Genomic DNA, 17,260 nt, shown 5'->3' on the forward strand with positions numbered 1-17,260 from the left:
CAGAAATTGCCCTTCTAGCTCTGAATTTTTATTTTTCTTTCTTTCTTTTTCTTTTTTTTTTGTTTGTTTGTTTGTTTGTTTGTTTGTTTTTTCTTTCCCCAGCAAGCATTTAACGCCACAGCGGTCGTGCGGCACATGCGGCGGTTACACCTCGGCAGCAGCCTGGACAGCACAAGTGCCAGTGTCTCAGGCACACTCAGCCTCGCCACACCACTGCCCGATGCAACCACCCGGAAAGATTGTGAGTAATGGGAGCTAATCTATCATAGAATCATAGAATCATAGAATGGCCTGGGTTGAAAAGGACCACAGTGATCATCGAGTTTCAACCCCCTGCTATGTGCAGGGTCACCGACCACCACACCAGGCTGCCTAGAGCCACATCCAGCCTGGCCTTGAATGCCTCCAGGGATGGGGCATCCACAACCTCCTTGGGCAACCTGTTCCAGTGTGTCACCACCCTCTGCGTGAAAAACTTCCTCCTAATATCCAACCTAAACCTCCCCTGTCTCAGTTTAAAACCATTCCTCCTTGTCCTATCAAATCTATGGGAAATGGGTTTTCTCACTGCCTCCCAGGCTGCAGTCCTTGCTGCCAGCAGGTGTTGAAAATAAGGACTGAAAATGGACTGAGGCTCTCATGATTAGCTGGCCAAAATGTAATGATTCTATTGGAAAAACTGACGCACTGAAAACTTGAGCTTTCAGCTCAGTGTGGTTTTTCGGAGAGCAACATTCTTATGCAGAATAAGGACTTTCAGGTGGGAAAAAGACCCAGACACTGCTCAGCAAATAGCTGTGTATTTGTCTGAAAGCTGGCAGAGTTTAGTTGAACTGTTTAAGTTTGATTTCCAGTTTGGAGATAAAACCTTTTTTTTTTTTTTTTTCTTTTCTTGTAAAAATTGGCTTGCTTTTCATTTTCCATGAGGGAAACTGATCCTTCCTGTCCAACCCAACTTGAACCAGGTGAAGCTCCTGCACATGGAGGTTCAGTTGTATGAGAAGGGCTCAGGCTCTGCACGCTGCCACAAGACCTGGGCCCTGTCCTGTTTGTTCTGGGCAGCAGTGGAGATATTCAGGCTGCACAAAGGAGTCAGATGCTCGGGGTGTGTATTTTTTCTGAATGCCATGAGGGAAGACATGGTAGGGGAGGCAGCACTTGGAAGGCAGAAATGTTTCCTTTGCAGTGAAGCCTATTTAATCTCTGACTTCAGGGCATTTATTTTACTCCCTTCTGTCCATCTATAGAGATTTTTTTTTTTTGCCCAGTGCCAAACCCTATGGCTGCTGCCAAAAATAAAAGCATCCCTGTGCTCTTGGCATGCCTCTGGCATCTGCAAAGGACTGATGCAGCACTGATCAGTAGCAAAGCACTTTAAACACATGCTGACAATGCAAAAATGTTGAAAACCCTCTCAGTGGAGAAATGCATCTTAATTTTGGTTCCTTCCACAGTACAGACCCTGTTATGTTGTAGCTTCTGTTGGCATAACTGATGAGTGATTAATGTCTATCCATCCAGTTGATAGATCACCAGTATCAAAAGGTGATAACCAATGGCACTGTGTAGTCTGAATAGCAATGGGAAAACATCTGTCCATCACAAAGGAGGGAAGAGATCAAAGTCTGTTTAATGGCTACAGCATCCCAAAGGTCTCTGGGCAGAATCCAGTCATAATTTTCAGTGGATAAGTCAGCCAGTGTATGAAGGATAAAACCAGATGTATTCATTGGTGACTTTTTTTCAGGTCTGATATAGAAGGCAGAGAAGTATTCATTTCCAGGCATCCCAGGTTAAGAAGTTCAACAGAAGAGCTTGCAGGAAAATACTAAAGAGCTTTCCTTTCTCAAAGAAATTTACTTAGGAGAAGAGTTAGGAGATGTTGGAGCCCCAGGGAACTGGAGAGGAGAGTCAGGAGCAAATGCAGGGAGTGATGTTAAGAGGCAACTGATATATTTAATACAGTCCACCAAATGCCTCCTGCTGGGAAGAAGGAGACCTTGGAGGTCTTTGTCCTGTCTTATTCTTCCTTGGTGGCTTTCTCTGGGGTCAGATTTCTTGCACAGAAAAGATCCCATACAGCAAGTTACATGAAACATCTGTGACACCATTATAAAATACAATCCTGTCTAATACTATTAGTAGTATGTTTAATGAGCTCTCCGGACAGTTTCAAATGCAGCAATTTCACATCACTGAAGATAATTAAATACAGCCCTAGCCTGCGAGAAGATTATGTCAGGCTGCATCCTGATTCTTTTGCTGTGTTAGGCCAGAGCAAGAAGATACATGAGGATGGGTTACACTACCTGACTAGGTGAATCAGTCAGGATTTCTGCAGTGCATTGGTCTGATTTTCAGTCTTCTGTGTCTGATTTATTTTATTTAGATGTGATTGGGCTGCCTGGATTAATTACAGAGCCCAGATCTCTGTCAAATGTCAGTACTGCTGGGAAATGGGATGTGGCTGAGTGTAGTAGGTTCAGCATAGTTATCCCTGAGGCTGAAACATCACCTTCAGGCATAGGAAAGCAGGCAAAAGTCATAACAAGCATCAAAAAGACCCAACGGGCCATATCAGACTGTAGAGTGAGATATGTTCATATAGTTTTCATCCATCCTTTACTTACCAGGCTGGAAAAATGAGCTGTATTTCTCATCACATCAAGCCTACATCTTTTCAGAGCTAGGTGCCAGTTGGTGCTGCTGGGATCCCATTAAGCTCTAAGTGACACAGAGCCCCATGGGATGACAAAATCTGAGGGGCTCTCCTGTAGAGTCTCCAAGGCCGCTGGCAGGGGGGCACATCCTGAGTGGAAAGCTCTGTTGAGGACAGATTTTATTGCTTGTCGTGAATGCTTTCCATTGGAACAGCCAAGGTTGTGCTGGAATAGCAAATCTAGAATCAGTCGTTCAACACTCAGCCCACTTTGAGTTCTTCAGGGAGGGCTGTGTTTTGTAGAGCTGTGCTGGAGGGTTCACTGGCAGTGGACACGTTCTATAAACTTTTCCGCTTAGCTGAAATCTCATTCTTTTCATAACAAAAAGTATCTGTGGGAAGTCTTTAATTAGCTCAAAAGCAGCTGCTGGGTAAAAATTGTGTCCAGACACTTCAACTTTATCAATTTATGTCTCTTAACTGGAAGTCCTGGAGACATACCGGTGAAGCCTGGAGCAACAGAAGGTGTTGCTAGAATGATGTCCAAGTCACACAAATTTATATTTCCTCTAAATTTAAAGGAACTCACCAATGAGTTTGACCCACTATACTTTTTTATCAGTATCTTTGCAGGACGCCCGGGGAAATGTTTTTAGCCCAGGTGCACAGTCTTTTCATTTAGCTAGATGTCCTTGATGAGAAGCTTAATCATCTTTGAGGAAAAATTACTTTGAGCAAATACAACGCTGGAGGGATTTCCTAATCCCACAGCTCTTTGTCTTCAGCCCCAGAAATGTGGAGTTGGTCTGGCTGAACACATAGCAAAGCCGGACGTTTATTCATTGTGACATGTGTGTGCAACTGCCGGTGGCTGTGGGCCAGGAGGGCAGAAGATCCCTGTGGACATACCCAGCCAACCCATCGCTGCAGAAGGAGCACCGTCTCCAGCTTTGGTCCCCTCCTCTCTGGAGCATACAGGGGAAACAACACCTGCTCAAAAAGCAACTTTGCCCACATCCCCTCCGTAATTAACATTTCTAACTGTGTTTCTGGCTTTCCTTTTAGGTATGTCTCCATCCACTCTCTGTAGTTTTGTTTCATCTGCTTCTTCAGGCGTTTCGGCAGTAGGAGGGGACCGGAGACCCAGACCCACCACAGTGACCACAGTGCACACAGGGAGCAAGTGAGAGCCCGGGTGGCCAGGAGCAGGCAGGCACAGGGCTGTGGATTCCTCCAAGCCACCCCTCGCCCTGCCCCGCATACTCGACGAAGGACTAGAAGAAAGAAGATTTTTTTATGGCCATATTTTATACTGCAATTCTGAAATATTTCATTTATCACAAACTGCAATGACTCCAGGGGGAACGGATCTAACAGTCTCTGGTGCTGTACATATATATACATATATATAAATATATATATATATATGTGAGTCTAGCAATGTTCTAACTAATGAACACGCATTCTTATCCCCAGTGATTTACTCTTTTCTCAGTGTAGGTAACAGTAAATGTTGTTGGGTTTTTGTTTTTGTTCTTGTTTTTTTCCATTAACTACAAACATCTCAACTGGATTATTTAAATAGAGAAACTTTTCTGAGCATTATACATATATTTTCTTTTAAGAAGTACTTCCAGTAACGTCCCTCCTCCCAGTTTGTGGGGGATTATGCCGTTTCGGTAGGTAGGAGTTGGCGTTAACTTTGCAGCACATGAGGATTGCAATGGCATGCCACTCCTCGCTCCTCAGACTGGACTGCAAGTCTATCTATCTGGCTTCAGCAGAGCTGCTGCTGCTCAGAGTAAGAAACTGCTGCTTTCCCTTCCCTCCTCCTCCTTGGAAGCCATGGGCAGAGTTCAGTTGCCACCAGCCCGATTCCTGCAGAGCTGTGAGCCTGCGGTACCTTTGTTTGAGAGGAGATGTCGGCACACGGTGCCTTTGAGGAGCAGACCAGAGCTGAGCAAACAAAACAACAGAGTTTCATACTCTGGCAATTTCTCCCTTGATAATCCCTTCCACTGTGCATTCTGGGCAGAGCAAAAGAAAAGGAAGAGGTGGGGCCCAGACCAGTAGTTATCCTCTGCCACCAACTCACTGTGCCGCCCTTGTGGAGGACATTTAATTCCCAGCCTCCCAGCCCAGCTTTGTACTGGGAGCACACCCAGCCGGTGCTCCCTGCACCACAGCTGCTGAACACCCACAGCTTCATGGAGCTTTGCCCACTGTTGCTGATGCTCAGCACCTGCCAGGGTCACCAGCCATAAATGAGGATCAGGAACCAGATCGAAAATGTTTGGGCTTTAATTTCCACGTATGTCGGTTTCTCTCCGTTGAAGAGGAGTGATGCTTGCACCCCTCTATAAAGCTCGTATACAAAAGTTAATTCAATTTCAATTATTTTTATTTACTAAATGCATGCATTTTCCACGTGCATCATCTAAGAACAGCCACCATTAATGTTGTGTAGTCGTGCATTAGAGCACCTTGAAATAGAGAGAAGAGCAAATCTGCCATTGTTTACCCAGCTGCTTCACGTGACCCCAAACAGGTCCATCGTCTGCCAGAGGCACAAGCCTTGTGCTCATTTGCCATGTTCACATTTATCCTGCACAAAAAAAATTGTGAAAGCCAGTCACAGACTGAATGTATCAGGCAATAGTGACCATGCTGTGAAAAGCCATAAGATTCATTCATCATTGAGACTTCAAAATCTTGCTTCAGCTTCACTTGGTTTGTTTTTGACCAGCAGGGCTGGGATTTCATCCATCATATTTTTGTTCTAAATGCTGGAAAAGCAGGTGGCAGTGAGCACCAAACCTGTTTGAAGAGGCAGCTCTATTGGTGGTGCTTGATAGGGCTCCAGTTTCCTTTCTGTTAAGCTATTCTACATTTTCAGAGGACTGTCGCATATTTGAGTGAGTCTCCGTGTCTGGGACAGCTATCAATGCTTGCAGGGATTAGCAAAGCCCTGTGGATTGCATACAGTCATTCATGGGCACACTTGGTTTGCTGTTGTGGCAAAATCAGAAAGATGCAGTGTCCTTGTTTTAGGAAAGTTGACACATAGTGGTAGCAGAACTCCATATAATTTCCCCTTTGAGGACTTCTGACCAAGATTTGGGCGGACCAGATGGCAAAGGGTGTCCTTGCTGCAAGTCATGCCCAGCCCATTGTCACCAGGTACTGCTCTTTTTTATTGGTAAAATAGATCATGCCAAGGCTGCTTTATTTTGCCAGCCTGAGTAAGTAAGCCTTAGTTTAGGAGAGAGACTCCTATCACACAAATCTGAGTTATTTTGAACACACCTGATTTCATAAACTCAACTCTGTTTCAGTTCTATGTATGTACATGGTCAGTCCTCAGATTAGAAGTCAGTGGAGTTCCCTGAATTTACTCTTGTGCAACCAAAAGCAGGATTTAGTTGAAGAGTATTTTTGTCTTTGTCCAATTGTGGTTGGACAAAGACGACTGGGGCTCAGTTCTTCCATTTCACATTCTCTTCTGAAACCTGAGGTTTGAGCTCAGTGTAGTTTCTGAAGCCATCATGCAAAATACGGCATCCAAATGTATGTTGCAGGAGAGAAAGAAAAAAAAAAGAAAGAAAAAGAGAAAAGCAAACAGATTTTCATCTGCAAACCAAAGATCACTGATGGGAGTGAAAGCAGACATGTTGTCCCATACCCTGCAATTGTGGAGTTCCCAGTTCCCAGCTGGCCCTCCATGCTCAAGCTTTCTTTGTTTTCTACTGCAGGAACATTTCTTCCTTCCAAACGTGCAATTGGGTTTTTGTACCTAATGTTCTGGAGTAGTTACATAACTTATCATCATTCTCATAGGCTTGTTATCAACCACTGGGATCTTAACGTGAGCACTTAGAAGCAAAATTGTTTCTGTATGATACAATTTTGGGTGGTGGGAAGCCCTTCTTTTGCATTAGTAAAACACAGCTGGAGACCTGACCACGTTTGCCACATGCATAGAGGTAACTCAAAACTGAGTCCCAAAGTACCTCTTGGTTAAAACTTCTCACTTTAAACCTGACCAAATCTGGTTACCAGGATGACTTAGCAGCACCCAGACAAGACATGTTGGGGCTGCAGCCATTTGTCCTTTGGCAGCAGACTGGCACAGCAAATGCTCCAGCATCTCTACAGTGAATAGTGTGTGCACGTGTGGAAGGGGCTGATAGCCTAAAAGTAAAAGATTCAAAACAAATCTAGATCTCGCCATGCAGAGCAGGTAGAAAAATCCTTCTGGGCTCTTTTCCAATGGCCTGTCCTACTAAATATGGTGTGCTTTACTCCTTGCATGAGGACTTCAGCCTGGACTGGCTTGTCTGTTACTCTTCTCTGCTTTACTTGACTGGCACCAATGTGTTTTTCATTTGTAATTTGATTTCCTGAGCTCCTTCCCCTTCTTTTTCTTTGCTTGCAGCTTTGATTGCTGATTTTTACCTTCAGAGTCACAGAGGCCATCTTTGATGCCAACAGCAGAGCTCTTGCTGGGAAAAAAAATACCTAAAAATACAAAAAACCGCCAGCTGGCCCTTAGCCTGCAGAAGAAGTGTGAGGACAGGCTGCCCACAAACTCTGCAAGATGAAAGTCAGTGTTACAGTGGCAGGGGCTTACAGCGCTGATTTTGCATGTGACTTCATTCCCAGTGCATCCTAACTTCCTGCTGGATCACCCATTCTGCAGCATGGAGTGGACATGGACCCCACCACACAGCATGGGGAGAGCAGGGGGACAGGGAAACATGGCAGTGGTGCCTTCCTGAGACTGTGTTACCCTGCTGGTGATGTCTTTTTTGTCCTCGTTGCTTTTGTACAGGTGCCATTAGAGTAGTGGACTCCAAAAAACAAATAGGATTTGACCTACTCCTTGTTGTGTCTGTTTTGGTGCTGAAATAAAACCAAGCAATGACAGGGAAATGAACCACAGAAAGGAGTATCTGCCCACTTGGTAGACATCCTTATGTAGTTCTACAGTAGGCATTAGAATGGATTTTTCTCTGTCCATGTTCCCTGCATACCTCCATGGGTACTGACAGTATTCTTTCGATAAGCAGTTTTTCTTCCTGCTTAGCCCCAGAGAGCTTCAGAGCTTGCCCAAAGCATTTGCCAGCCCTGGGAGCCAGCACAGCTCCTGACCTCTGGCTTTTCTCCCCATATCCTCTGCAAATCAGAGCTCAAGAGATAAAATTGCAGCCATCCGCAAGGCTGCCCCTCCTTAAGCATGACCCTTCTTTTAGCAAAACAGCTCCCAGAGAAAGCCAGACAACTTTTAGCCATCAGCAAGAAAGGGGGGTATTGTCCTTCAGTGTGCATTTGGAGATCAGCTATAGGAAAAGCGCTGCTAAAAATTCCCCACTGAGTAAGAGCTCTAGGTCTGAGCAGTGCTAGCTAGGTGAATCCTACATAAAAAAAAACGAGATCAATTTTGCCAGTGAGTTCATGCAGGCTGTAGACTGTTGCTTTTTCTCCTTCTTAAGACCTAGAGGATTCATATACCTGCAAAGTATCAGTTTCTAGACTAAGCCCCAAGGTGTCTTCCATGGATGTTCCCATTTAGTGACATTACTTTTGTTCTTACTCCTATGCATGTTTATCTGGTTGAACTGGAGCCTGAATGCATCCCTGAAATTATTCATGGGAAGGGAGTTTTGCTTTCGTTATCACGCTTATTTGCACTAGAAACTTGATGCTAGGAATTACACTCATTCAAGCAAAGAGCAGAAACACACACACAAAGATGACTGCATCCAAGGAAAACAGCATCAAAATCAAGCACAGAGGATGAATTGGCAACAGTTGTGGAACCTGCTTACAAGCACTGTGCAGTTTCCCCTGGTACATTGCTCATCCCCAACTTCTTGCCCATCAGCAATGTTACACAGCTCCTTTCATTTCCCCCAACGCCACCCTTCCCTGAAACCGGGTCCTGCCTGTCCATCCCTGTGCGTGTGTGCATGTTACAGCCCCAGGGATCACAGGTCTCACTGGTGGGAAGCCAGGAGCTGGTTCAGGTTTTTAGGTCTGACTTTGTGCTGTTGGGTCAAAGCTGTGTAAATAGTGTTTAAAGCCAAGGATAAAGGCTCTTTATCCAGACTGATTTTTGAGACTCCTTCCCCACCTTGAAACGGGCCACTGCACTGTCCAGTTAGCTATTTTTTTCCTCCTCTTCATAAATTATAAGGTCAGAAGAGTGGCTCTTACATTCTTCCATGCCCTAGCATGGAATCAGGGCATGTATGCTCACGAGCGCTGTGAAAAAAACACTGCTGAGCTAATGATGACATCAAAATGTCCAATAGATGCATGTTACTGCACTGCATGTATTAAACTACTGTTCACTACTTTTGTATTTCCTGAGCCTTTTGTTCATGCACATTCAATCCAGCCTTTTTTTCAAGGGGTTTCTTCTAGGTTTTGCTTTCAAATGACTCAGTGTATCTGTAACTTGCAGTCCATTGTTAAGTTTGAGTAAATGCAAAAGCTGATGTTTCGTGAACAAGATACTGCAAAACCTGATAATGTATTTTGTCTTTCTGTGGAATGCTCTGCATGTACACAGCATGCACAGGAAGAGTCACCATCCAGAGTGGCTTAAAACTATGCAGCAGTCACATACACACGTCTAGAAACAGGGAGTCGGGGAGGGTCCCTCTGAATATGATGTCAAAAGGTTTGATCTGCATCTAAAATACCTTCCTGGGTTGTCAATGCCCAGGTCTGCCAAGCAGTATGTCAGTGTGTCTCTTCAGGGTTGTGGGTTGGGTTGTTTTGGTTCCTCTTTCTTAGTCAAATCTTTGGCTGGTTTACTCAATTCTTAGTATTTTTCTCTTCCCATAAGATATTTCTTTCTTGCCTGTTGCAGAATGAACTGCATTGTGCGGACCAAGATGCTGTGATTATTTGCCTGAACTAATTAAGGCGGCAAGTTGAACTAATTATCTCGTCATTTCCAAAGCATCAAGTATCAGAGCACCTTCCCCAGTATCACCACCTAAATACTTGCACTCAGTCCTTCAACACCTCCATGTAGCAGCACCACCATTTATCCATAGAGGAGTTTGGAGCAGTACTTCTCCTTCCTCCACATGGAAATCATAGCTTTGCCTTTTCTTCCCTCAACCATTGACCCATTTTCATTTGTGCTGGTCTTTCTATGGCAGAGCAGTGTACAGGATGGTCATGTGTTGTTTTTAGCACACCTGGTCCAGTCCTTTTTTTGAGAGTTGGCAGGCCAATGGTCCCAGCTCCTCAACAGTCACTGCTTTCATGTGGAAGATGTTCATCTTCCCAAAGCTCAAAACAAAGTCACCTTGAAAGGTTGAGAAGTGGTCTTCTGATATGGGCATGCCACATAGCTTCAAAGAAAGCACTGTGTTGGTGGTGTAGGGAGAAGGTAGCCCTCCTTGGAAGTTATGTCACGAACAACTCTGCGGTAACTGAAAGAACCAAGAAGGCTTGAACCTACCTTTGAGGATGATGCCCAGCTAGCATACTGTGCCATCTCCAAGGAGCTGCCCACATTGTAAAAATCATCATGAGCAGTAGTTGTAAGTCACCCCATCTCAGGTTGCTATGGCAGCATGTGGTGTGAGGCTCCATGAGGAAGTGGACATGTGCTGTGGTTCCCAGTGGGTGGGAGATCGTAGGAGATGCTCAGGGCAGCTCTAAGCTTTTCTATCTTTCATCTGCATCCCACAAGTCCAGCTGCTGTTGTGCATCCTCTCTCTTACCAGGTCAAGCCATAGCTTCATCCTCAAAGTGAAGAACATGGAAGGTCATGGCTCAGTGGGAGATATGTTGTGACTCACATTTCTTGCCAGCGCAATGTCAGCACCCCGTTGCTCATTCACCTCTAGTTAAGAAGCAGCATTTTGGTCAATTTGGGCCTTTTTTTAATATAGATATTTGATTTGGGTCAGCAAATAACCAAAAGAGGCCCAGTCTGTCCAGAGCAGTGCCTCCCCAATATCCTCAACTGCAAAACATTCTTGGCCGATTTTTAATGAAAATGCAAGCATGTTTTCTACAACTGCTTAAATCTTAATCAAGGAATGTCAGTGTGCCTAATATTGCAGGTCTTGTGATTGATACAAGTTCATAACAGCATCCATGTCCAAAAAGAAGGGAGAATGTGTATTTACTCCATGCATGTATTTAAGGCATCGCAAAAGTTTTATCTGCATAATGAGTTTGCAATACTGCAAATTGTTAATGGGGCTACGTCGCAAGTGGTTCTCTGCCTTGACAATCATGTATACATATCAAGATTTCTATCATAATGAGAATTTAAAGGGATGATTAATTGTTTTCCTCCAATAAATCCAGTTTAATCTCCCTGATGTGAAGTGTGATGTTTTTGAGTGCATGAGTCTCCTATGTTCAACCTATGTTCACAAAAGGGAGTAAATGATTTCTATGGTGGCTCCGCTGTTTTTATGTGATGATTTCCAAAGGTGGACAGTGAAACTTTTTTTTCCATCCCCAATTCACTCCTTAAGAAAATGCATCAGAAGAGTGATTCAGACATCAGTTTTTTTCCTGAAATTGCTATCAGAGTTGATGCTGTATGGCAACACAGGGAGATGTGTATCTCTTGGGGGTTGGGAGTATCTGTGTGCAAAGGAGAGGCACCTGTTAGAGACAGATGCACCCTTGGGTAGGTCCTTGTGGTTTACGCAGCCTGTGGTGAGAATCATTGCCAGGGAAGAAACAAACACCATAACCCATGTGATTACTATTTCAAATCTGTGGTATGTGTCTATGGCCACAGAACTGGGATTAGATGCTGGACTGTGCCAGGAAAGACGAGACAATCTGCCATTTGGGCTTTGGAAAAATACGTTCATGGGAAGGTACGTCTTTAGCAAAATATATCCATGTTAAAAAAAATTGGTGACAGGGAATGGGATAGATTCACATTTTCAGGAGGATCAGCAAATCCTGTTGAAAGACTGTGTGTTCAAACTAGAAAGCCTGAAAGTAGAAACATCTGATTGCTTCTGATCGCTGGTATTGACAGGACTGTTTGAAGGTTGGACAAGACTGACCTACCCATGGTGTGACTCACAAGCCTGAGTCATCTCTAATACCATCCCTCCGTATTTAAGGCCACACTCCAACCTATGTAAGTCATATCTCCTGGCTTCTCTTGAATTCAACAGATTTATGTTATCTGAAGGCCTATCCCAGATTTCATCATGAAAAGAAAATCTTAGCTTAGGAAAAATTTCTTGTATCTTAGGTTTAAAATCATGGCTTCCTCTATAGTCACAATGGTTACTTAGTGTGCATGAAGCTTTCTCTAGTGCCCAGTGAGACAGGGCAGAAGATCACGACAGGACCATTGAAGTACTGACACTGCAAGATGGCCTCTTGATGTCATGTCAGTATTTACTTGACTTTCGTGTATTTTCTTCGCTGTTGCTACAGTGAATTCTTGGCTGCTTGCATCAAATGAGATAAAATGTCAGTACAGAGAAGAGAAAGGAGCATGACACAGATGGGGCTATAGAAAACATTATGCTTGAGACCTTTCCAAGATCCACAGCTATGTTCATACTAGAGAGAAGGGGTCTGTCCCTATTATGAAGGCTTTCTGAGTGTTGGTATGCACTGGGTATCTGGTTTATGACACACACCAATCTTCCTTCAAGCTATAACAAGCCCATTTCTCAACTCCTTTGCTCTTCAGCACCATCCCTCAGTGTAACTTAGGCTCTGATGAGAATCACTAGGCTGTGGGCATATCTTCATTCACTGTCAAAAGGAGTTTTGCAGGGCACAAGCCCAACTTTGAAGAGCATCCATCCCAAGCAGGGATGGCTTCCTTGTGGTTCAGGATCCCCCCCAGTTGGCTGATGCTGAGGAGGAGACATTCAGCACAGTGTTTTCAGCCACAGCACTTGCATCCTTGCAGTGTGGATGGCCCTACCCTTTGTCCAGTTATACCTACACCAAATTTCCTCCTTCTGGACATGCTTACCTCTCAGCTTACCTGTGCATGCACAAAACTATGTGTTCAGATATGGGCTCATAAGGATCCCCTTGGAGACTCTGTGAGGACTGAATATGGACTTGCACTGTCCCAGAACAATCCTAGGGCAAGTAAGCTGCCATAAAGACAGGGACTCATGCTGTTCATTGTACTTCCTCTCAGCTCTGGGCATCCCTTGAGGAGAGGGCCCATACCCTTTGCTGTGGATATGTGCCCTGCCCAGCACATTTATGTTCCTAATATGGTGGAACCTCTCAACAAGGATAAACTGCTGTGATAACAACTATTTTTGATAACTACAAGAGCGGGAAGATGGACCATCTGCCTCAGCACTGCAAAACTGAGTATTTCCAGATTGTTTGGCACTTGGGCTTTCTGGATCACACTGAGATAAATTCCTAACGTCCAAACTCTGTTTATTTAGCCTGAATTCCACATTTCTTTTCTTTTTTTCCTCTTTTTTTTTTTTTTTTTTTGTAACTGCAAGATTCTGATGCACTTACAGTCAATTAATGATCCATTTACCTTCTTCATGTGTTTTGTTTAAGGAAATTGATAATAATAATAATAGAGTTGAGAGGTAAATTGTTCTTCCCACCTAACTCATGAGCTTTGTGCTTTCTTTGGCGCCATATCGGCTCTAGTATGTTTTTCGTTTTCATTCTGTAGGGCAGAAGCAAGTGCTTTGTTCACATCCTTGCCTCAGCTTTCAGTCTAGCAGTGACCAGAAATGCTTCATAATCTCAAACAAATGCTTCCTTATGCTGGAGGCCAGCTGGTTAGGTATCCTCAATTCTGAAGAGACACATATTGTGTTTATACTTGAGCTATTTCAGGTTTGCATTTGCTCAAAATAACACCTGGAATGTAACTTTCTTTCCTGTTTACTGATGCAGTGCAGCTTGAAACAGCACCAAAGTAAATCAAATCCTTGATCAACTGCAGGGAAAAACTGTGCCACTAAAGTTGTATTTAGTGACTTACAATGGAAGTTGCTGGATAAGCTCTTGTCTCAATAAATAGGACTATTCAGGTATGTGATGGACACACTCTGGAGATATTACATATGTTGTACTACAGTAATAATTTATGTCATATCATGTTATACCATTGGGGTTGTTTAGCTTAAAGAAGGCTCCAAGGAGACATTACAGTTTTCCAATACATAAAGAAGCATTACAAGAAAGATGGGGAGACTCTGTCACAGGGTCCTAGGAATAGGACAGGGGGCAACGGATTTAAACTGAGAGTAGATGTAGGTTAGATATAAGAAGGAAACTTTTTACTGAGAGAGTGGTGAGGCACTGGAACAGGTTATCCAGAGAAGTGTTGGATGCCCCACGCTTCCATCCCTGGAAGTGTTCAAGGCCAGGACTCTGATCAACCTCTTCTACCAGAAAGTGTCCCTGCCCATGGCAGGGGCTGATTGGAACTAGGTGATCATCAGCTGAGGCTCTTCAACAACCTGAGCAGTTGTTCAGCAACTTGATATCTCCTCTGCACTACTGGAAAAACTGTAAACTCACTCAGAGCCAAGGATCCCAGTGGTGTTTCCTTCCCTGTCTGTCTAAATTCTTAAGACATTTAACTTCACTGTTGCAAAATGTGTCAACATCAGAATTCACTGCTGAGTCAACTGATGAACACTGTGGAAGCCTGTGTTGAGGGATTTCCAACTCCTCTCCCTCCCTAAGTACTTGTAGCACTTATATGATCATTTCTAATATGCTTTTCAGGGATTTTGAAACATCACAAATAACAGAATTCCTGAGAGACTGAGATGGACCTCTGGATGCCTTCTGGTGCAACCTTTGCTCAAGCAGGAACATCCAGAACACATTAGCCAGAATCATGTCCAGGCAGCTTTCAGAGATTTCCAAGGAGGACACTCCACAAGAAAGACTTTCAAGAAAGAGTCAACAGCTGCAATAAAGAAGGATTTGTCAGCAGGACACCTAGGGATGGAGCAATATCATTTATCTCCAACTGTGGCTGAACAGTTGGGCAGGCTACAGACAGATGCACAGGGTCCAGATACTTGTGCCTAGAAGTCATTGTACCCATGGCTACACGTGGTCACTGCATGTCCAGGGAGGGCTGCATGGCAACGCTGATGGACCTATACCTGTGCTTATCACCACTGGCTTTGTTGTAACAAGATGAGCCTGGGACATCATCTGGAAAGGATCTCATTCTTTAGATCCTCCCATGGCAATGCTAATATATTAATTTTGTTTAGCGTCATCCTTATAACTTGTTATGATTATTTGTGGTCTTCAGGTGGTGATTTAAAATTACTGATTTACTGATTCAATCTTGACTGGGTTCTGAATTGGGTCTTTACATCATTCTGTCTTTAATTGTTTTAGTGAAAGTCTAGTAAATTAGACTGGTAATATGCTTGCTTAGAGGGATTTTTGCCAGCTCCTTGATGAAATACATAAAAAGTTAAAAAAAAAAAAAAAAAGGAATTCGATTGAATTGCCACTTGTGCTATGGAGTCTGAAACTCAGAAAAGCAGTCTGTGGTACCCTTGTATCTTCCTACATCCTCAGAAGGAGAAATCTTAGCACCTCAGCAAACATCCCCACAGTAAAGGGATGGATGGAAGAAAATGGAAAAAATATGATTATAAAGCCTGGGTTCCACTTCCTGCTTTCTGGATTTCCTTTGACTTTTTCATGCAAGTTGTTTAGAAGATAGCAGAAAATACTTAAGATCCCCAAACTGAACTGTGGCTCATGACTAGAGTGCACCCTGAGAATCTCTCCTGTCCTGGAATCCCAAATCTTTGTGGTTTTTTGAGGTCTTCTGGCATGTCCCCAAAAGTTTTTCTCATCCTCACTCTCTTTTCTGGTGCTTTGGTATGCTGATGAACATTTTAAGTGGAGGACTTAGCTGCACTGTGAGAAGGATCGTTGTCTCTCTGCAGTATGACCTGATATCCATCCTTGGCCATTGTAGCTGCCCTCCATTACTGCTGGATACTGCACAGGTCCTTGCAATGTCTCCCCTGCTGTTTTTCCTGCAAGCTTCTGCAACTGGATTGCATTTTCTACCCATCAGTAATGAGGTCTGTGTTGCCAAGGCTGCCTGTAACTTCTTACAGCTTAATGCCTGCAGTTTTATTGCTGGAAATACACTGCTTCCTCCTTCTCTGTCACTGAAGACCATACATTACATCTCACTTGATGGTGGTTCCTGCTGCAGGAAAATTACCATTATTACCAGCAGTGCAAAACCCCCCACCAGCCCCATTCATACACCCCAAAGACTGTTTCTGTAAAGAGTACAAAGAGTCTGCTCCAAAGATAAAGTTGTGAAACCAAAGAAAATCTGCAGTTAATTAAAAACGATGAGAATTAAGCACACAGCAGATGAGGATATAAAGTTCAGATCAGCTTGATCCCCAGCATGAAAATGCATTTTATTTTATCCGTTTAGCAGAAGAGGGATTTTTGTCTCCACATGGGCTATAGCAACGTGGCTGGAAAATTTCCATTGTCTTTAATTAAAACAGTGTGATTACATTTTCCTTTCTGCAGCCTGCACAGGCCCTGACTCATTGCTTAGAATTAGGTGCAGGTGGTCTGAGTGCAGCAGTAATCAGGGCTGGATCTGGCACCTGGATAGCCTGGTACAAAACCCCTCAGGTCAAACCTACCTAATCTGGAGATACGTTGCTATTGCAAAGCCAATGTGTGGTGTTCCAGTTTTGCTAAGGAAAGGAAGATGGTTTGTGTCCACCGTAGGATGACCTGCAGGAGTGAAGCACGCACATTCAGTGCAAGGGAATGTGTGGAAATTAATCTCTTCCCAAACACCCTGGCCTTGGATAACCCATAGGGCTGCAAGGAGAGCAGCCCTGCACCTGGTGTTTAAGGTTCAATAGGTCCATGTGAGGCCACAATCAATGTGTTATCTTCTCCTTACACTCACCTGTGCAATTGCGCAGAGGTTTTGAAGTCTCCTGGCACATGTCAAATATCTCATTAGTGGTGCTGATGTCTTCTGCCTCAGGCCGTACCTCATCAGGTTGGGTATTTGCTGTCTATGCTTGTCCAAGGTATACCGAGTATAGAAACTGCTGAAGCATTCATGCGTGTTGCAGCACATCAGTATGTGTTAACCTCCAGGTCTGGCACCTTCAGGATTGTCATCTGATTATGTACACTCACCTGGAATCTGCAAGTCCTGGGCCTGCGCCCTGCTTGTTCCTTTCATGTTAAATTGCTCTTGGATAAAAACACAAGGCAAGTGCTTAGATCATGCTTTGAAATGAAGGTGTCCCTCTGCTGTAGTGTTGGTGTCACCAGGCCTCAATGCCACATTCCTCTCAACTGGTACTGGGAGCTTTGGTCCAGGTGGATGGAGGCCTTGGGGAGGTCAAGCTGTAGATCACCTAAGAAAGTGGTGAGGTCACTCTCCCTGGAGGTGTTCAAGAAAAAGGCAGATGTGGCAGTGAGTGTGGTTAGTGAGCCTGGTGGTGAAGGGCTGACTGCTGAACTAGATGATCTTAGCGGTCCTTTCCAACCTTAATGACTCTGTGATTCCATGATTTTATATTAAAAGCAGACACTGTCACTAACGTA

General features: G+C 44.0%; 1 protein-coding gene across 5 annotated transcripts in view; it reads left to right on the top strand.

Annotated features, from left to right (window-relative positions):
- The window catches only part of CAMK1D (calcium/calmodulin dependent protein kinase ID), a 226,804-nt gene extending 209,544 nt beyond the window's left edge, over positions 1 to 17,260 (top strand). For 2 of the 5 annotated variants that reach the window (XM_003640331.6, XM_040654625.2), the window contains 2 exons: positions 103 to 241; positions 3,725 to 11,013. In XM_003640331.6, the coding sequence (XP_003640379.2) occupies positions 103 to 241; positions 3,725 to 3,846 (261 nt within the window). In that variant the 3' untranslated portion in view covers positions 3,847 to 11,013. Of the gene's footprint in view, positions 1 to 102; positions 242 to 3,724; positions 11,014 to 14,404 lie in introns of those variants that run through there. The other 3 variants (XM_040654620.2, XM_046909274.1, XM_046909269.1) reach the window with 3 other exon arrangements.

The sequence above is a fragment of the Gallus gallus genome, chromosome 1 (assembly GCF_016699485.2).
Source record: "Gallus gallus isolate bGalGal1 chromosome 1, bGalGal1.mat.broiler.GRCg7b, whole genome shotgun sequence".
Classification (NCBI taxonomy): Eukaryota; Metazoa; Chordata; class Aves; order Galliformes; family Phasianidae; genus Gallus; species Gallus gallus.